Source organism: Emydura macquarii, unplaced genomic scaffold (genome assembly GCF_026122565.2).
Source record: "Emydura macquarii macquarii isolate MOO-44397 ecotype Brisbane River unplaced genomic scaffold, CSIRO-AGI_Emac_v2 contig_3348, whole genome shotgun sequence".
NCBI lineage: Eukaryota > Metazoa > Chordata > Testudines > Chelidae > Emydura > Emydura macquarii.
The window spans coordinates 3,246,077-3,268,251 of NW_027133485.1; the positions used below are offsets into that span (position 1 = coordinate 3,246,077).

General features: G+C 41.4%; 1 protein-coding gene across 1 annotated transcript in view; it reads left to right on the forward strand.

Moving 5' to 3' along the window:
- Positions 1-22,175, forward strand: part of KIAA0319L (KIAA0319 like) — a 49,139-nt gene that overhangs the window by 2,364 nt on the left and 24,600 nt on the right. The window contains exons 2-4 of the mRNA XM_067533923.1: positions 447-613; positions 16,225-16,904; positions 21,188-21,482. Of these exons, the coding sequence (XP_067390024.1) occupies positions 463-613; positions 16,225-16,904; positions 21,188-21,482 (1,126 nt within the window). The 5' untranslated portion in view covers positions 447-462. The remainder of the gene's footprint in view (positions 1-446; positions 614-16,224; positions 16,905-21,187; positions 21,483-22,175) is intronic.

The window sequence follows — 22,175 nt, forward strand, 5'->3', positions numbered from 1 at the left end:
CAGATGTTCTGGACTTATTGGTATTTGTCTTATCCAAGCAGAGCTGGCCGGGTGTCAGCTGCACGTTGCAGATTTGAAAGGGAAATTTCCAGAGTGTGCACACAGAATCAAATGGATTATAACCATGTTATTGGGGTTTTTGCTTTTGATGCTTCAAAGATGTAAGTGGTGGTGTCTAGAGGGATTGTGAAGGAAAAACAAATTTCCTGACTGACTTCAGTACAAAGACAGGAAATGGTGAAGAGCGTCTCTGCTACTGTTCATTTCCTTTCAGATCTCTAATTATCCTAGTGATTCCTTCTCTGCAGTTGGTCTGAGTCATGATAGATAGGATTGAACACTCTCCCTCTCCCCCCAACTTCTTCAGTCCTTTCACCTTATCAACTTCGTGAAGAACCACCTATAAACTGTTTGGTGCATGATTTCTCTTTCTTGTGTGTTTATAGAGCCCTGGTTCTGCTCATGAAGGCCATGGAGAAGAGGTTGGAAGCCAAGTGCAGCATTATCTTCTGGATTTTATCAGGACATTGCCTGGGAAAATCTGCGAAGTGGGTGAGAAGTCTGCACCTGTTCTACATGTGTGCCTGCCTCTATGCCCTCTGTTCATCTACAGGTGACTATTCAGTTCTCTCTCTCAGCTATTTCTGTGCCTTAATCTAGATTTAGCCCTTTGATTTGTTTTAAATGTTTGAAGGATGGGGTATGTGAAATCTGTTAATTAGCAGCCAGACATCCTAGTTTGTAAAATAGCCCCCCCAAAAAACCCTTAAAAACAAAAACAACCCGCATGCAAGTACTTGGGAGGAAGAGGGATTACCATGGCTCCATAGCAAAGTATGCCTGTTAGAAAGGTAGGGTGCCATTTTGTAGTAAAGTGATAATTTTACTAACTCTTTCTACAAAATTACTTTAAGGACTTGTCTATACTTAAAACGCTACTGTGGCACAGCTGTAGCACTTCATGTAGATGCTACCTATGCCAACTGGAAGGGTTTTCAGAGCTGTCTACACTGGGACTTAGATCAGCATAACAATGCTGCTCAAGGGACTGTGGATTTCTCACTTCCCTGACCGATGTAGTTAAACTGACCTAATTTTCTAGTGTAGACCTGGCTTAAGATGACACTGCTGCTGAGCTGAGAATTTTTTAAATGAGGTAGTCAGTAGCAATCCCTCTTTAGCTCCCCGGCTACTACTAACACAATGCTTCTTCAACCTGAAAAAAAGTTTCTATTCTCTACCTAGCTCACATGCATATGTATCTGTCTTGCTTGGAGAAAGTTTCCAGAGAGAGTCTTCTCGGAGCTAATAATCTTTTTCAAAAGAGAGGAGAAATGATACTGTGGAGAATTCCTTCATTTGACTCTGGGTTGAAAGCCAAAAAAGTTGTTTAACATAGTAATGTTTAAACTCTCCACAAAGACAGTAAATCAGTTCAGTGACCTGAATTTACTTTTCATAGAAATGTAAGGCTGAAAGGGACCTCAAGAGGTTATCAAGTCGTGTGTGTCCCGTCCCGTCGTCGTCCCCGTCCGTCCCGTCGTGCCCCCGTCCCCCCGTGTCATCTTCGCCCCCCCCCCCCCCCCCCCCCCCCGGCCCGCTCTGAGGCAGGACCAAGTATACCTAGACCATCCCTGGCAGGTGTTTGTCCAATCTATTCTTAAAAACCTCCAGTACAGGGATTCTACAACCTCCATGGAAGCCTATTCCAGCACTTAAGTGTCCTTATAGTTAGAAAGTTTTTCCTGTCATCTAATCAAACTCTTCCTTCCTGCAGATTAAACCCATTACTTCTTATCCTACCTTCAGTGGACAGGGAGAAAAATTGTTCTCTGTCCTTTTTACAACAGCCTTAACATGTTTGAAGACTGTTATCCGCTCCCCCCTCAGTCTTCTTTTCTCAAGACTAAACATGCCCAGTTTTTTAACCTTTCCTCGTAGGTTGGGTTTTCTAAACCTTTTATCATTTTTGTTTCTCTCCAGTGGACTCTCTTCTGTTTGTTCACATCTTTCCTAAAGTCTGGCACCCAGAACTGGACACAGTACTCCAGCTGAGGTCTCGTCAGGTGCCAAGTGGAGCAGGACAGTTACCTCCCTTGTCTTACCTACATCACTACTGTTAATACACCCCAGAATATTAGCTTTTTTGCAACTGCATCACATTATTGACTCATGTTCAGTTTGTGAACCACTATATCCCCCAGGACCTTTTCTATAGTACTACCACTTAGCCAGTTACTCCTATTTTGTAATTGTGCATTTGATGTTTTTCATTCCCAAGTGAAGTACTTTGCACTTTATCTTTATTGAAATTCATTTTGTTGATTTCAAACCAGTTTCTAATTTGTCAAGGCCATTTTGAATTCTAATCTTGTCCTCCAAAGTACTTGCAGCCCCTCCCAGCTTGGTGTCATCTGTAAATTTTATAGGCATACTCTCCACTCCATTATCCAAGTCATTAATGAAAATATTGAACAGCATCTGACCTAGGACTGATCCCTGGGGGACCCTATGAGGTACGCCCTCTGTTTGATAATAAACCATTGATAATTACTCTTTGAGCATGGTATTTAAATCAGTTGTGCACCAATCTTATAGTATTTATCTAGACCACATTTCACTATTCTGCCTATGAAAATGTCATGTGGGATTGTGTCAAAAGCCTTCCTGAAATCAAGATATATCTACAGCTTACCCCCATCAACTAGGCCAATAACACTATCAAAGAAGAAAATTAGGTTGGTTTGACATTACTTGTCCTGGTAAAACCATGCTGGTTATTCCTTATAACCCTATTGTCCTTTAGGTGTTTACAAATTGATTGTTTAATAGTTTGTTCCAGTTTCTTTCCAGCTGTGGTTAAAAGGCTTTTGTTCTTATTTCCTGTTTAGTCTTCAGCCCCCCAAAACCCTTACAAATGAAAACTAAGTTAGTTACTTGTGCAGGATTTTTCATTTGGTGGGTTTTTTGGTTTGTGTTTAAGATTCATCTTTGGGATTTCCAGATCTAAGCATTTTGTTAGGTTTCAGGCTTTACCTTCACTAAGAATAAGGTGTGTTCTTATCACGTTAATTAACATGAGGTAAAATCCCAGTGAAAATAAGGCAGCTTTTATACATGTTGTCAGGTCCAGATCAATCATAGGCCCCTCTTTTGTTGACCTCCACCTGCTAATGTGTAAAAACTACAAACTGTCTTGTCTCAGTAGGATCTTACTGTTTGTTAGTTATCACATAGTAAGAAAAAGCCTATTTTCCTTGTGTGGGTGTACCTTCAGGCTGCCATTGTCTTCATTTCACTGTGTCTTCTTTAATCAAATTTACCACTTGGCAAATATCAAACTAATGAGCTGTAAGTGTTATTTATCTCATGATCAGACAACTGAAAAATGTGTTAACTCCCTGCTTTTTAGTTGAGAATTCTAATATCTATGTATTTTGTTGGCTTTTATCAGGTAGCTTGCTTTGTTCCTATGGACTGGTCTTCCTGTTAGGAGTTTCCTGTTTTTAACAAAACCCAGAGCTGTTGATTTTGTACTGCTCTAACTGAGCTTCATGTACAGCATTGAAACATTTAAGAAGTAAATAAGGGTGTCTACATGGGACAGTTATACCAGTATAAGCTAAGATGTGAATTTAAATCAACAGTTATACTGGTATAACTCTGCCTGCTGGCACCCTTACTAAGGAACAAAAGTGCTTTTTTTTTTTTTTTTTTTTTTCCCCCAGTTTAGCTTACGCATTTAGGAAAGGGTTTAAGCTAAACCAAAAACCCCACGCTCCTATCCAAATGAGTGTTCACATAGGGAGTTATTGCTATAGCTGTACTGGTATAACTGGCATAACTTTTTCCATATAGACAAGCTCTAAATCACTAATCTGAACTTCAGTCTAAGAAGATAAATCTGATGTGTTGATTATCTAAATACTGTCACAGGCTTGGTGGCAATGGGCTAAAAAAAAAGTCTAAAAGAGTTAACTATTATCTGGTATTTTGTGGGGAGCCAAGGACTGGAGTAGCAAGGGATACTGTTGCTCAGGACCTGAATGTGTGGGTTAACTGAACGTGTGGGTTAACTCATTCAAGTGCTAGTAGTTCGCCAGTGCCCCTTCCACAATTCCCCCCAAAGGTCAGACAAGTTCTCCCACAATTTCCACAGTTGACTGTGGAAAGAGTCCGAGGGAGCCTCAGCACAAGAACCCTGGAACATGCCTTCAGGCACCACAGGCAAGTGCAGAAACTGTGAGGACACAGTAACAGGAGTAGGGCTGTGCTGGGAGAACATTTTATCCGGGTTAGGCTAATGTGGGTGCCCATCACAAGTTAATTTCAATGAGGACATACCCACAGAGACAGCGAGAGCATGCTGTGAGCACAACAGTCTTTCTCCCAGCCAGAGAACTTACAAAATCTGTCAAGGAAAGATTCAGGTGTATAGGCCTTTTATTGTTTTTACACTTTACTCTACAAGCTTTGTGCCTTTGGGGCAGGGAATAAATAATGCTTTGTTGTGAAAGGCACTGGTTTTCAATCATTCTAATCAACTCACTGGTCACAGGTTCCTGTAGTGAACGGGCTGACAGGTACCAAATGCAGTTGGGCCCATTGCATTAATACAGTTGGGAAACGGGGTCTGTTGCCCAGAGACCCAGGCCCAGAATGATTGGACTTCATGGATCTATCAGAGTGAGGTGCAGGAAGCCCAAGCCTTGAACCTAAGGGGTGCACTTGAGAGGGGCTAAAAGGGCACAGTTCATCCTGTAACAGTGACCGCTCTAAGCTCTTGTGCTGAGTCTACAAATTAACTTCCAACTACTGGGGGGTAGGAGGAAAACTGCTTGGTTTCTTGCCTCTTTCTCTGGACATCACTAGCTGCTTCACTGTCAGAGATAAGATACTGGGCAGATGCACAACGTCTGATCCAGCCTGGCACTTCCTTTGTTCCAATATTCCTCTACTGCTGCCCAATCTTGCATGGCAATCAGCATAGGGAAACTGGCCAGAGAACATTACCAGGAACCCTTTTGCCTGAAAACAGCTGGGTAATGGAAACAAAATTTCCTATCCTTTCCTCTGCTTTCTCAAATTTGGCAATGATGTTACATCACCTGCTGAGTGATGCTCTAATGAGGCTTTACAGTATACAACAAATTAATCATAGAACTCTGTCAATATCAAACTCCAGTAAGGATCCAAAACTTGTTATGCCACAATTTAAATTCTGTGTATGTTTAAAAATATGTGCAAGAGACTGAAGAAATAACTGAGGTCTTTCGAAATGAATGGTAAAAGCTGGCCATCAGCCCTCTCCTTCAAGCCCAATATTGTATCTTTTAGGTGCACTTCAGTTGCTAAGTCTTTACTGTAGTTACCATAAAAACCCTAAAATTCTGTTTTCAGTAGAGATATCAGAACTTGTTCAAAGATGCTGGTACATTTGCATTTCATACTGCGGTATTGTGAATACTTTGCACTGTACGTAGTGAGTCTAATTTCATTTAAAACTTGCTTTAAATTACTAGCACCTCCTTTTCTTTCCAGGAGCTCCTACGAAAAAAAAAAAAGGGTTAGTGAGAGAGCTTTTTAAAATTGTACAATTTATTTTGTTGGATAATGCATTTTATATTTTACAGAATCAGGTGACCTTTTGGGGGAGACACCCAGCTGCATTTGCCCCTTGAAACTGGACTAGACAGGATCTAATACGTCAGAGGGATAAATACCAGGGAGGGAGAGGAATTATAAGTTCAGTGTCAGTGTGGACACAAGAACTAATGGAAATAAACTGGCCACCAGGAAGTTTAGATTTGAAATTAGACAAAGGTTTCTAACCATCAGAGGAGTGACGTTCTGGAACAGCCTTCCAAGGGGAGCAGTGGGGGCAAAAAAAACTAGCTGGTTTCATGACTGAGCCTGATAACTTTATGGAGGGGATGGTATGGGACAGCCCAATTTGGCAATTAACTGATCTTTAACTACTAGGGGTAAATATGCCCAATGGACTGTAATGGGATGTTAGATGGAGTGGATTCTGAGTTACTATAGAGAATTCTTTCCAGGTGTCTGGCTAGTGAATCTTGCCCACATGCTCAGGTTTTAACTGATTGCCATATTTGGGGTCGGGAAAGAATTTCTCCCAGGACAGATTGGCAGAGACCCTGGGGGGTTTTCACTTTTCTCTGCAGCATGGGGCACGGGTCACTTGGGGTATGGGGCACGGGTCACGGGGTTCTCTGTACCTTGAAGTCTTTAAACCATTACTTGAGGACTTTGATAACTCAGTCATAGTTAGGGGTCTATTACAGGAGTGAGTGGGTGAGGTTCTGTGGCCTGTGTTGTGCAGGAGGTCAGACTAGATGATCACAATGGTCCCTTCTGACCTTAAAGTCTGAGTCTATGCTTCCAGCTCTATTTTCTTTGATTCTAGAAACCCGTTCTTACAACATGACATAATGCTTGTATTGCATGGCTTTTGTGAGTCCCATGAAAGATCTTGAGAACTGTCTAGTTAAAAACCCAGCATATTTCCATATGCCCATTGTTCTGTGCAGAGTAATGTAAATTGCACTCATTCATAAATGCAAGGTCTTACCATGAGCTGAGTAAATTGTTTTTTTAATTATCCATGTGCAGTATTTGGGAAGCTGTGTTGGATAACCTGATCCTGATGGCAGGTCAAATATGATGCAGGTGTAATATTAATAGAACTCTGATAATTAAAACTTAACCACATGCAATTTTAACCTCTGTTTTGTATTTCTGCACCTTCCATGTGCCAGCCAATTAAAAAGAGAAATGAAATGCTCTGTATGCAGTGCACTGGGGTCGTCCATGCTGATGTGATTGCACTGGTGTATCTAGGAGACATTTATTGTGATTCAGTCATGAGTTCTTAGAGCAACATAATATTTTTTGTATGGTGATTTTCCTGGGGAGATGTTTTCTCAGGAACATTGAAAGCCCTGCTTTCAATTCACGTAATAGTTCTTTGGCTTAATTAGAGATTGTGCTTAGCTTCCAACAGCAAGTGTATTTTCCACAGTTAAATAAAAAAAATAATCTCAAAACAGACATAATTCCTCTTGATAGTCACAGTGATGGACTGGTGTTGGTTTTTAATCTCTGTAGTACAAATCAAAGGACCCAAATTGCTTTGTGCTCACAATAAACTTGCAAGACCCGAGAAGTGTCAATTTCAGATTTTAATGTCCATCTGGTCACCACCCTCTTCTTCCCCCACCCATTTAAAAAATAAAATTCTTGACACTCACACCGCAAAACCTGACAATCACTTCAGGTTGCAGCAGGGTCATTTCCCCTGCTAGTCTTGCACGATGCCCTGTCAGTGTGATTCACAATCCAAGCACTGCAAAGTGGAATGAGGTCATATGTTTCCCCCAGGCAAGCAGCCTGTCTGCTTCCTCTTTGAGAAGGGACTTTATGTTGATAAAGAGTGACAACAATGGTGCTGGTTTAAAAGGTACTATTGTCAGCTTAGCCGTCTGCTGCATTTATTCAGTGTTTCATTCAAAAATAGCAATTGGACTCTGCTTTGTTAGAAAAAAAGGAAGTGGAAGTTTCTATCTTCTAAATGGACGGGAGGCCCTGTAGAGTGTGATCCAGGAGTTGCTGCCAACACTGATTTAGAGCAAATTCTGTTGTCTGATGTTTTCTTTCACTAGTCATGCTGCCCGTTTATTTTCCATTTGCATCTGCCAGGTAGGCATTAAAAATAAGTTGGAAATAAAACAGCCTCTTTGTTCCTCCCTACATTTGGAGATGAAAGTTTCCATTTTGGGGGAACATACTATTTGTCTGGAGTAACATATCAAGTTTGAATGAAACATTAACGTATCTTTAGAGCAGAATGTAACTTCACTTTCATTTTAAGCAAATGGCTTACCTATAATTCCGTTTAGATAATGTGAGGTCACTGTGACCAGATGCTTTCAATCATTGATATTATAACTGCGGAGTTGCAGCATCTTTGCAAAATTGCATGCACCCGATTGCCTGGGACAGTTGAGTAAAATAGAATTCATTTTATCATTGGCATAAGGGTTGCCAAGGAGATTTTGTGCATAGCTGCTAGATTTTCATGGTGATTTTTGCAAGGCTGGGTTACTAGCTCTCTCAGTTAAACTGTTGTTCAGGACAGGTGGTAAATTTCAAATTTTAGCAGGGAAAAATAATCCCCTTCTCCCACAGTTGAGTAACTTTGGTGGCTGCCCAGTGTGTGGAATTTAGGTGTCCCTGTACTTGCGGCTTTGAGCATGACCTAGGTCAGCAGAAGGCGTCAAGATGTTATAGTTAGAACAGAGAACTACATGACACTTCATGTTTGTTTGCCTTTCTCATGCAAGGATCACAGAGCATTTTACAAAGCTGGATGAGAATTATTTTCATTTAATACCTAGGGAAACTGAGGCATGGAAACTTGAACTCTCTTTCTCCCTTGCCTCAAAACACACACCTTCTACCCAAAAAACCTGTGCCAAATGTAGAAATTTATTTTCTTAGTAGTGGAGAAGGAAGGGAAATTAAAGTTTTATATGGGGGAGAGGAGAAAAAATGTTCTAACCATTCCCTTGAAAGCAAATTTAAAGAGATGTTAAGGATGGAGTAGTAGCCTCCTGATTTTTTGTTGTTTTTGCTGTATACAGACTAACACGGCTACCCCTCTGGAACCCTCCTGATTTTCCAAGTCACAACTATAACAAACATTGCTAAGAATAACGCAGTGTGACTGTTTCTCTTTTCCAAAGTGTCCGTCACTGCAGTAGCTACACACAATATGCAGAATTACTAGACTGTTAACATACAACTCACACTCTTGCATTCATATTTTAGGGAAAACCCCCAGCATTTGTCAGGAATTTGTCATCCATTACAAAAAAGAGACATTATAAACTTCCCTGCAGTTAAGAAGACCTTGCCAGAGAGACAGGGAACCTACTTTTTTGGGATGTCAGTCTTTGCACAGTGACCTGGTTTGTAAGGAAATCTCCCAGTGACCCATTATCTCTGAGGGATTGTAACAGTGCCTTTGGCCATTAGTCTTAGTCTGCGGAGCTCGGAGTGTAGGGAGCCTTTAATCCACTGATCCATGCATGTGCTCTAATTTTTCAGGCTAAAAGAAATCCACAGGCAAGGTAGTTTGTTGTGCGAGCTGTGTTTAACTGATTTAAGTATGAAGTAACTTGGCTTTTTAAAAACACCTGAAAGGACTACAGAAGTTTACATTGTGGAATAATCACCTATACAATTAGTCACCTAACTGCAATAAATAAATAAATAAATCCTGAAACTAGAAAACTGAGGCTTTTTTCCCTGCTCTGACTGAAAAGTGGTCAAACTGACTTTTTTTTCCCTCCAAAATTTGATAATAAAATTTTGCTCCAGTGGTTTAGATGTCAGAAGTCAGGTCTCAGCCTAAGGCAATTTTTTTATGACACAGAACACTCTGAAATGAGATGTTTATAATGGGTAAGCTGACATAACCTTTACTATAGTGACTCTAGCTGCTGGAATCACACTTCATGGTGCCCTCTGAGTTATTTCCTGTATATTCCAATTTACTGCCACTTCATTTAATCCAAAAGTCCTATAAATGGGTCCATTAAATAAATTGTTTTCAAACAAGTCTGACAGCCATTCATTCCCAAACTTTTTAGTTGTAACTTGTGATTATAATGTACACCTATAGCTTTTATCTGCCCTTTATAAAGGGAAAGACTAATAACCAGTTTTGCCTAGTGGGTAACTCCTAATAAAAGCCAGAGGTGACAGATGATGATAATTTATTAAGATTTCTTAAATCGTCCTTGTATTTCCTTCTCTGCAAAATTTGTTTGCTTTGTTTGTTGTTTTTTTTTTTAAAAAAAAAAACCCCCAAATAATCAACACTTTCTTAATCAGAAAGTTGATTTTTTTTGGCACATTACCAATACCACCTTTTCACCATTCACAGTTTTCACTGCAAGTAGATTAATGAAAATACTTTTCATATTTGGTTTCTAGTCTTTCTCTTTGTGGTTCACAGTGCTTCAGTAGTTAGGTTTCTGGTTGCTGTTTGAGAGAGGTTAACATTCAAGAAAGCTGTGTCTTCATTGAATTAAATGTAACGCAGATATTACTAACCAGTTTTGCAGAATGTATTGTTTATATCTAAGTTTTAGGTATAAAATTGTGTCCATTTATAAATATAAATATTGATAGCTTATTTTTTAAAAGTACTATAGGAAGACATCTTACTAGAAGGCAACAAATTGTGTAGTACCTAGAACCCCCTCATTTTAGAATTCATCAGTTTTTCTTTTAGGTTTTTTTTGGGGGAGGGAGGGCAAAATATTGTGCTGAAATATATGTGGTTTAGATTCTTTAACAAACAATGTTTTTAAAGACTTCAATACAATTATTATTAATCACGTTTATTACAGCAGTGTCTAAGGGGCAACCAAGAAAAGGACCCATTGTGCTGGGCACTGTGCAAACTAGATTAGTAGGTGGTCCCTGCGCTGAGGAGCTTACACTCTAATTAGACAGACACAGGCTGGGGGTAGAACACACAAGCAGGGTGAACTATGTGATAACGGCAAACGTCATGTTAGTTCCATGACTTTTTTTGGGTGTAGCTTGAACTAATGTGAACTAATAGCGTTGTATGTGAAACAGAGGTGAAAACCAGGATGGACTGTGCCCTCACTGAGTAGCCTCGAGGAAAGGTAGTAATCTACTCCATCTGGAGAAGAAAATCCTGCCTACTTTAATAATTGCCCTTTAAAGCTGCTTTAGACATTCTAGAGTCCTCAAGGTGTAAACAGGTGGCTTTATTAAAACATAGCTGATAAAAGTCATTTTCATTAAAAAAACTTTTAAGTTATACATTAGTCATAAAAAAAGAGCTTCAGACTGGAATGTGAGAGACAAGGTGTCAGGCAGGTGCATAATATTAATTTTTCCACCCTACCAAAATAAATATTTTTTGTTTTAAATTGAGCAAAGGGAGAGCGGGGCAGCTTCAGAGACCTATTGCTGGCGGGCAAGCTTTAGTTTGTGATCACCAACTGATGAAGCTGTCTGGGCACAGATGATGAGTGATAGAGGCGTAGAGAGTCAATGGGTCTTAACAGCTACTTGTTCCTAAGGCTAATTTGAGTGTCAGCATGAGGTCGAAGGTTGAATCTAAATCTTCTGTTTCCCATAGAAATGGGGAGCATTCAGAAGGTGGTTCCCTGTCCTACCTGAAAAGAGGAGTGTTTGACGTTGCTACTTGTGGTGACGTGTGCTTTCTAGTTTGGGAAGGAATCAGTGTTCCCAAGGGCCCTCCACATAGACGTGGTGCTACAAATAGAGAGTTGGGACAAGAGCGCACCCACTGATGTTGTTCTGGGTCAGGAGGGAGCAATATGTTAGGGAGAGGGAATGTGTAGCCCATTAAAATGGATCCCTTGTAGCCTAAACCATATGTCGTTCAAACAGGAGGATGTAGAGAAGTGGAAATTAATCTGGGGGAGGCCTTGTCTCCCAAACAAGTGAAAATTCCAAATTTCAGACATTTCTCCAATTTGCTTTTTTGTTTTCCTAGTTAAAGCCAAAGTGGTTTTTATCAACTTCCATGGGGCTCTCACCTCTTATTCAGGAAAGCACAATGGGTGACTTTGCTAAAATGACTGTCTGATTCAAACCACCCGTATCTGAGCAATTCCAAGTACTGGTGTTCTTCATTTTATGACTTTGAGTCAAGGAGGGGTGTCAGTCTTTGCATAGGATTTTTTCCAAATCTGACCATCTAAATGCAGATTTCTGACATTGAAGTCCTGCTTACAATTCTTCTGTTCTCCCCATAAACATCTAAGTAAAAGTATCCACCTGCAACTGTAGATTGTTGGAAATGTTCCAACATGGCTTAGGTGTGAATTGATAAAAGCTGGTGGGTCTGCAGCAACTTGTATTTTAAATTTGCTCAGTATTGTTACAAAGCAAGCAAAATTTTGTGAGGACTTTGATAAATGGATTGAAATGGATTATTTTTTGTGATACTTGCTGCAACTCTTTTGTATCAAAAAAGAATCTTGGTTATCTTCAGTACCGAATTGGTCATCTAGTCCCCAGTGCTTGAGAGGGACCAGTGCGGGGTTGTTACCTATCCTACATTTTCTAGTAGATCACCCATTTTAGTATTAAATGTCCCAATAGGGGTTCTAGCCCTTCCCTTGTGGGGAACAGTTCTGGATGTTCTTGATTTTTCCCTTTCTCAGTTTCATCCCATTACTGTTTGTTATACTCCCTTGAATCACCCTAAATAATTCCTCTCCATTCTCTTCAAATATGTTCAGCTGGCTATCGGCTTTCCCTTTGCATGCCTTAACTATGGTGTTCTCATTGACGTGCTTTTTCATACAAAGCTAGCCCCTCTACCATTTTTAACAGTCTTATATCATGTAAATGGTATAAATGGGACACTAGAAGGAAACTGAATTTCCTCTTCAGTGAGAGAAGCACTTTGTGTTTCAAGACAGTTACAAGTTTCTGGCCCTCTCTCTGTGATGCCAATCCACATTAGAGATCTAGTTCAGCAATGAATGTTGACTGACCATTTACTCTGTCCCAAAGGTCCTTCCCACACAGGTTGAAGGCATGCTCTTCTACTGACCAAAATAAAACAGATTTATGTCTGTACTTCAGTAAATAGAGATGCATAACCTTAAATTATTTGCTATATATGGATAGAGACTTGGGTAATAGTCATATTGCCAGTCTAAAGACTTTTTAAGTGCTTCAGAGGCATAGAGTTATCACTAGTGTGGATGCATTGTTAGAGGTATGGAGGACTCAATATCCACATCTTTCTGGCATTGCTGGAGAATGTGTACTACTATGTGGGGTGCCTTCATGCTCTGGTGAGTACTGGGGCAAACAGACCTTCTGATCACAATGGAGTGACGAGAGAATATTTGATCAGTTACATATGAGCCATATGTCATCTGTTCCTTTTAACCTGCATTATTAAACTCCTGAAACTACAGAAATGACATCAGATCTTAAGCGGGGGCAGGGTGATCTTTGAACATTGGAAAATGCAATCTGGTGTTGAAGAGGAATGTTGGGGGAGGACGGACATCCTGTATCATTGTAAACAAAGCTCTGGGCTCTACAGAAAAATATTCATACTTCACCAGAAAAGCCTAGATACAAAGCTCTTAGAGGTTGCTCCTGAGGGAGCATGTGGCTTTTCCAGTTGTTTTCAAGTAATGCTAGCCTGACAAAATATGTCTTCAGGAGGAAGGGGGTTAGAAATTGCTTGTACATGGAGAATAAGTTGTATTTGTTTTCTTCTTTTTTCCCCACCATTTTCTCACCAGCTATGTAGAAGTGAGTTTTCATCACTTTGCTCTCAAAGCATAGAAATCCATACACATTACCAGCAAGCAATGCCACCTCTAAACCTTTTCAGCTGCTGGTGGCTTTCTGAAAGTATTGATCCTTTCCCCTTGGCCGCAAACTGTGTATGATCCTCAAACATAAGTGAAGCGCTGGCATATGGGGGTCCATGCATAAATTTCTCAGTACTTGTAGACTGCAGAGCCTGCTGGTTTAAATCTAAAAGACTATTCCATAACAAAGTGCCTTCTAAACAGGCTAGGTATATTATGTTTGTATCCTACCATAATATTTCAATCTTCAGTTTTAATCATTGTTCTGCATGAAGAAGTGCAGCCTTCAAGCTGCTGACTCAATCATCATTTCCCCTTCCCTCTGCTCCCCCAAGAAAATGCGACCATCCTCTGATAACAATTGATACACAATCATACCACATCCTTCTTGGATTACCAAGGGATTTTGTTTATACAGTGGAACCTGAGCTTGCCCATGAGGAACAGTGATTGTTTCACATGACTTTGTAGTTGGGATTACTGTGGTTTTATTGAATTGAAATTTCACATAAAAGTACTTAAGTAAAGTGGCAACCACTTATCACAGGAGAATGCGCATCCTAGCACAAGGCAATCTGAATGCCAAACTACCTTGTGTATGGGGGAGAGAGAAGACATGAAAGGAGGGGGAGGCGGCCTGGGAAACATTTACCACAAAGGCATCTGCTCCCAGTGTTCATCCAGAAACTTCATCCAAATAAAATCATAACTGCCTGTTTTATCACATCTCCTAAAAGGCAATTTTCTCACCCTCTTGGCCTTTTCTAATGGAGAATTAATCCGCAACGCTGTACAAGGTGTCTTCTCTGCCTTTTCATCAGAATAAATCTTTGCTTTCTAAATTAAAAAGCAACTTTGCTTCTGTGAAAGCATAAATCTTTGCAACGTTTCTGCAAATAATAGCTCCCGGGCAGGGAAACTGAGCCATAGATAAATGAAGTGATTTCCCTCAGGCCACAGAGTCATGGCAGGGCCAGGATTAGGACTTTGAGAATCTGGCTTCCAGTCCCATTCTGAGTCTACTAAAGCACATGACCTCTCCTGAATAAACTTTTATACAGTATGTTAAGCTAAACCTGTTTCTCATGGTAGCTGTAACTTTTTCTTCTCTTTTTTTTAAATGAAGCTACATAGTGAAGCTTATTTTGATTTAAAAAACTTAGCAAGTGTCTCCTTGTGTTACTTATGGTTGGTGATGTCATCACAGCTTGAGGTGGTATAGTGGATGGACTGAATATTTTGCACCTAGAGTACTTGTCAAATGGATTCAATGGTACTGACAATGGGAAAAGAACTCAATGGCCCAAGGTGCATTACGCAGCAGATAACCTAATCTTAGAATATTTAGTCTCTTCAGTACAAGATCGACTGCAGCACTGAGCCTTGGGTAATGAGATATTCTGTAGCATCAGCCAACCTAAACATTCTTCGTGTAAAGCAGCAGGAAAGCAACTCTGCATTGACTTGGGCTTCAGAGCCCTTATACAGTGAGCAACCATATGCAAGGATGCAGGCAGGTCTGGTTTCAGAAGTGCCAGTGTGTTTAAAGTGTTTACAGTGCTGTCACCAGAACTGAATCAGTTTGTATTAGGTCACCCACTTCAGTAGCGAGGGACATGATTGCATACATCTTCATTTCAAAAAGCAGAAAGGAATATTAATGTTATTACTTATGTGGTTTTTTACAAACATTATGGTAGCCTTAATATACCTGTGACCTTGGTAAACACATGCTGTTTTGCAGAAGCATATATTGAGGCACAGAGATTGAGCAGTGAATCAAGTTTATACAGCAAGGTTACGGCAGATCCAGGAATGGAACCCAGGATTCCTGACTTTGGTCTAACCAGTAGACAGCACAGCTTCTCATAACTCAGCTGTCCACATTATCACTCAAAACAGATATCAGCTAGGTTAAGAATGAAAGGTCATTTCAATTCTTTCTACCCCATGCTATGCTGAAGTCTCAGAACTCCGTGTAGTTACTGTGGCTGAAGTTCAGTGTCTCGGGAATGTGGCCGTGTCTCCATGGAGCGATGGCCTGGCCAGTGTATCCCCCCAGCTTGGTTTGCCACCATGCTGCCTGATGTGACAATTTATAAAATCCTATTTTGATTTCTGACTTTCTGAGTAAAATGGTCCTTTAGAAAATCAAGGGGAAGTGGAGGAGTTAAAATCCCAGGGATCCTTAAAATAATAGAAGCTGTTTTTATACTTGAGCTGTCAAAAGTGATGTACTCAGATTCGCTCAGTCTGCTGGTTTTGCTGTTCTGTTGATGCAGTCCATAGCTGGTGGTGGAAAGTTTGATTCTGTAACACCTTTGGCTACAGATAACATTTGCATCTATGTGTTGTGGAGTTTTTCTATCCGAAAGGGGCCTCAGTGTAGAGAGATGGACTTACCACCTCAAAAACTGAGCACTGAGGCAACTCCATCCCCTATTAGAAACTAGGTGCACTGCCTAGTAATACTTCACCCTTCTATGATGCCTTCCAGAGAGTGACAACCTAACCACATTTAACCTCATGATGATCCTATGAGTTGGGTAAGTGGTGGTTTTGATTTAGAGAGGGAAACTGAGGCACAGAGCGATGAAGTGACTTGCCTATGGTCCCGTGCAATCAGTAGAGAAGGCTCTAGAACCCAGGAGTTCTGTCTTCTGAGAAGTTCCTTGCTCTGACCCCACTCCTGTACTCTAAATGCTCTTTGGCAGTGCCAAGGATTAACTGTTAACTACTTTACAGCCTTTTGAATGATCTTTTCTTTTCCACTCTGTCTCCTTCCCAGATGCAAGCTGGAACAGAGCTGTGTGCCAGCCAGAGAAGATCCTGTTTGGTGGCCATTTGAGATCCTGGGGAGATCACCAGCTACAGCTTCTGCAAGGATTTCACACTGCCCAGTCGTGTCAGGCTGCTTGCTGCCAGAGCCCCACCTGTGATGCCTTTTGGCTGTTGGAAAAGATGTGTGTCCAGGTGAGCTGCGTGCTGCCTTATAGGTGTCAGGCAAACCGGACCGACTCCTCGGACTCCATTTTGGTGTTTCTAAAGAAATCAAAAACTACAGAGCACTCCTTCAGCTCTCGATCTGAAAGCGAGGTGAAGACCCTGCTTCACAAGTTGTTGGATTGGAGTACGCCAGTCCAAGCCAAAAAGAGACTGCGAAGATCCTTCCAGGAGCTGCTGATACAAAAACAACACTTGGCAAATGACAGGAGGGACTTGCTGAAAAGGGATGCAGCAGAGATCCCCAACAGGGAGAATGCTGCAAATCAGCCAGCCAGGACCTTGGACAGCAAACCTAGGGCCAGCTTGAGTAAAATGGGTCCAAAGGATGACCCAGAATCTAGGCCTTCATTGGAGAAGTATGTTCCCAATAACAATGCAAGTCTAGAGAAAAGTTCACTGCAAAATGGAGAGAACTCAAGAGAGCAGAAAGACAAAAGCCCAGCCTCTCCTGAGAGAAATAATGTAAGTGGACTGAGTGATCCAGCTGATAGTGGCTGTTTATGGGTAAATGTATTTGGGGGCATGAATGGACTGTCTGTTGCTAATGTTAATCTAAACTTTTTGTATCAGTTGAGCATCCTTCTGGTTGCCATTTATGACACAGGCTTCATATTAAAAACACTTAGTAGACACCGTTAGAAATGTGCTTTCAGCCTCTTTCAAAGAGATGGGGCCATAGTTTAACTCTGATTTGGGGCAGGGTTTGGTTTCATTTCATTAACCCTTTGGTTTTTGGAAAAAAGATGACAGACAGACTGCTTCCTATCCCATATAATACACACCACGAAAGTGACAGGTAAGAAAGAGAGATGTCTGGTGGGTGTGATGTAACCAGTAAAAGGCATGAGAGTGCAGGGGAGTTGGAGTCAGTTACCCATAATATATCTGGTGGAACCACAAAACAAAATAAGTAGCTTTCTATTAGAGAAGTGTTGAATTCTGGAGCAATTCAACACATTACTGTACAGATCTATACTAGTTTGTCATGTATCTTCAGATCACCTTTAAATAATCGTATTCTGTAACTGATCTGAAGTCTTAATTTTTATTTTTGTTTTAAGACTCATTCTTTCATACTCTGAAGTTCATAAGCGTTTGCATTAGCATTAGATAAATGAGAATCATTTGGTCTTCTATTCCAAAAATATAGGAAATAAGAACAGTAATTTCAGATGTCTGATCTAAGCAGAAACAGACCACTAGGTGTTCTTTGTTATATGTGTAAAAGGTCTGATCGTAGGCATTGTGGGGTCCCTAATAGGAGTGGTGTTAGTGAGTGAATCATACATTAGGAAGCTACATTGCTTGAATATCTCCTGCCATACTTCAAGGATTTGGGATTATTGCAGTGGGCTCCTTTCTCCTGTAGTTACATTCTGGCTCTGGAAAATTAATAGAATCTATTCCACTCCAGATATGCAAATCTTGTTGTGCTAAGTAGTGCTGTGATTGATATCCGCCAGCAGCTTGCAGAGCAGGACATGGAGTGGAGCCAAAGGACACCACTGAGAATTCCGGAGCCGCCTTAGTTGTGTGTGAAACAACATTGTGGTTTAATTTTGCATTTGCAAATATTTGATCTTCCAGAACCCCAAGCTACTTTAAGAGTGACTCATGAGTTTCTCTTTGTTTTCTCTCTCCCCTGCAGTATTGCAGTATTTCTGTCCTGCTTGAAACCTTTCCTTCATCTAGCATTTCATAAAAGATTGAGATTTAGTAATCCCATTCTCCCACTCCACATGCACCTGACTTTTGGGGAGATTTCACTACAGCTGACCTTAAACTTAACTTAACTGAGCAAGGCAAGAAATGTGGATCTAACCTGCCTGCCCATTCAGTCTGCAGCATTGCATCCTGAACCAAACCCTGGATCTGCTCAGAATATTTTAAACTAAACTTAAAGATGTGGCATCATTGCACTGTCCATCAAATTATTTTCCAGGAGTTCCCCATCATTGGGAAGCACTCCTGTTCATAGTTTATTAGGCTGTTGGAAATACTTTGTGTGGCGTGGTCCCACTTCACGGTATCATTGCTCAGGAACCCTTCATTATTCTCCTCGGAGACGATCCTCTTATACTGTGAGATGTGACTCCAGCAGCAAATAAGTGTAGTGATGGCTAGAAAGCTGTGTTGTAGTCAGTGGCAGCTATTGTTGTTAGGCCCCTTTTCTGACGTGCTTTTCCAAAACGAATGTAAAATGATGCTACATCACCCCATTTCTTACTTCAGACTGTACATATGATCTGCTGGTGGTGTCCTAGATAATCTAGACTGGAATATCAGCTAAATCTCACACCTACTGGCTAGACTTCTAGTTTCAGTTTGTAGTCCCACTATATGTGCAACTAGTTAGCTGGTTCTGTCCATGATGTTATTTCCAGGTATATTAAGCTCTTTTCTTTTTAAAAAGTTTAAAATAACAATGATATTTGCAGTTACCGTTCCTTCCATCAGAAATTCTCAGAACATCTATTAATGGCATTCATTAAAGCCTCCCAGTAACCTGTAAGATAGGTCACCATCGTACCCATTTTACATACATGGCTAAACTGAGTCAGAGTGCTTAAGTGACTTGCACAGCAAGTCAGTGGCAGAGCCAGGAATAGAATCTAGGAATCTTGACTCCTGGTCCCCTGCACTAACCAGGAAACTCTGCTGCTTCCCAAAGAAATGAAGAATTTTTTTTTTTATTTTCATAGATTTCTTCAAGCTCTCCTAGACACTTCCCTTTCATGAGCATACATATTTCTACTTGACCATCTTAGATACTTATAGGGCCCCCTCATCATGGTATCTGAGCACCTCATAATCCCTAATGGATTTATTCTCACAACACATCTGTGATAGCAGTGTTGTAACCATGTCAGTCCCAGGATATTAGAGAGACAAGGTGGGTGAGGTAATGTCTTTTATTGCAGAGCTTCTCTCTCTCACCAACAGAAGTTGGTCAAATAAAAGATTACCTCACCCACCTTGTCTCTTTTACCCCACCTGTGCGGCAGGAAAGTGCTATTACCTTCGTTTTACAGATGGGTAATGTGGGCATTCAGAGACTCTGACTTGCCCAAGGTCACATGGAAGTTTGTGGTGGAGTAGGGAATTGAACCTGTCTCTCCCAAGTCCCAGGCTAGTGCCCTAACTATTGAACCATTCTTCTTTTACTGTCAAAATAAGTGTCAAACTGAACAGCTGTACTTCTTGCATTCTTGACCTAAGAACAGGCCAAGGATAGACTGTACTTCCTGGTAGTGGAACATGTAAGGACTCTGCATTCAGAACTTCAGCTGCCTTTGTAGGAAAATCAAAAGCAGTGAGCTTTCCAAACTGGGATGGGTGATGGGCCAGTTTTGTTTTCTGTGTATAACACTATTGAAACCAATGGAATTTCACCTCCGATAAATTTGGTCCAGTGTACATGGCCTGTTGCTTTCGTAGTCAAATGTATTGCATCTAACACTCACATGTTTAAGGAGCATTTGTATGGTTTACAGATGGGCTGTAATAGAATACTTGATCATTACTGCATGCAGAATGGGTAGCACCTGACAGCATCAAACATCTCTGTTTGGAATGAATGTGTGAGGTCAAACTGGCACTTAACTGAATTCTAAAGGAGGAGAAGCAGAAATTACACTCTGCATATTATTTCCCTCTTGCTAACTACCACTGGAGGGAAATAATATGCATAATAATAATATGCATAATATGCATAGCTAACTACCACTGGAGGGGTGGCAAGGCAGACCAATTCCTATTGCTCCTAAACACTGGCGAAAAGATCGAGAAGTGGTTGTTTTAGTAAAAATTTTGTTGCAACTCATTAATTCCACCCTCTTGCTCTCACATATGGATGTGACGATGTGATGCTGTCAAAGCTGCAGTGTCATTTGCTAATGTCTAGGCAGTGTTAATAAGTGGGGTTAGTGCGTGTGTGCTGCAGTTTGGAAGGGGAGGGGAGAGCATTTTGGGGTGAATTGCAGTCCACCCTGTTAATCAGCCCTTCTGTAAGAAAGAGAAATGGGTGTTTCTCAGTTTGTTAGTGACATTCTCCAGGTACCAAGTCTCCGTTCCTGCCTTGCTGCAGAAATATTTGCCAGTGTTAAAATACAGCATTGAATTTAACAGCCAGTCAAGAGAAGTATCAAAGTACAGCATTGCTGATCAACATGGCTATGGCAACACACCAATTCTTACGTTCAGAACCTCACATTTTCAGTCATCCACCACATCACAGCTTCAGAAATAGGAATGTGTGACTGACAAATTACCAGAAGGGGTTCCCTGCTTTCATGTTTTTGGCTCACTCTCTCGTAGCTCTGCTCATTCAGGTCTTGCATACACCCCAGCATCTTCTATGGAGCCTGCCATAGCACCTGATATGCCAAAATAGCTGATGTATTTAAACCTAAGTGAACTAACCTGTGTGCAGCTGAGCTGGAAACAACCCAGTGGTTGGGAGAGAGAGCCCCGAGAAATAGTATGGAAGAGGGAAGTGTAAGGTGGGCAAAGACAGACAGTGGCAATGTTGAGAGAAAGGACAGGGAGCTGCAAAGCTTCCTATCAATAGGAGAATAGGTCTGAGGGGCTTCGTTCCTCCCTAATTTTAGGAGGGAAGTGTGAATATCCTGGAGGGATGTGATGCTGTGCAGGTATGAGGGGAATTTTGGGTCTTGACTGTGTCAGTTTGAGGTAAGAACTAAATCAGCATCCAATTCCAGATCGAGGCCCTCTCTCCTTTCTAGGTTCATGCTGGGACCTCCCCATCAGAACTCTCAGTGTTGGCTACGTTCTCCAGCCCCATGGCATTGGGCTTGACGGCTGCTAGCACGGCTGAGGAACCGAAGTGGTCAAACTACACTTCTATCCAGTCTCTCTCCTTAGAAGAGATTCTCCCTACGGTCAGCGCTCTGCAGGGGGAAAACGTGATGAAGATGCAGACCGTTACCGCTGTGCCCACCGGTGTCCCCACCAATGACAGTGTTACCACAGTCCAGGCTATCCCTGCCCCATCACCAAGCACCCCTGCACCGAGGCCAGGTGAGAGTGATCAGTCCCCAGCACCTTCCCAAAACAGAATATCCCAGTAAGAGATTGATGAGACATTGAAGTACTGTAAAGCCACCACCATGAATGGTACCTGAATACAGTTTCTTCAGGAGAACATAAGGAGGCCTCTTCCAAAACGTATGTCGGTTGGGGCCTTTAGCCCATCCTGGGGGTCCTGGCATGGGGGCTGGGATGGGCCCCATAAGCCAGCCTGAGGGCTCCTGGTGCAGGCCCATGACAGTGTCTGAACACCCCATCGGGCCCGCTGGCAGAGACCCTGGGGCGATGGGATGGAATCCTATATTTGGACTTGCAAATCTCTATATGTCTACTGAATCTGTTCTCCAAGTACAGCTCAGAAGGAGTGGTATTCTCTCCGGTCACTATAATGGGAATAGAGATCTGATACGAGATATAGTGATGTGAAGCTTTGTTTCAGCAACTATCTACAGCACACTGCTGTCCATCAAGCTGAGTGGATCACTGATTTTATTTTGTAAGGTGGTTGCCCATTAATGGGGTATGACTTTTCCCCCCTGAAATGTCAATGAATAGTTCAGCCACACAGAAGCAGCACACTTGGCTCACTGCAGCGAAGTGTCATGTTTCCAGTCACACAGGTGTTCCTAACAGTGATCATTACAAAATGTGTAAAATAACAAAAGAACTACAGACAACACTATG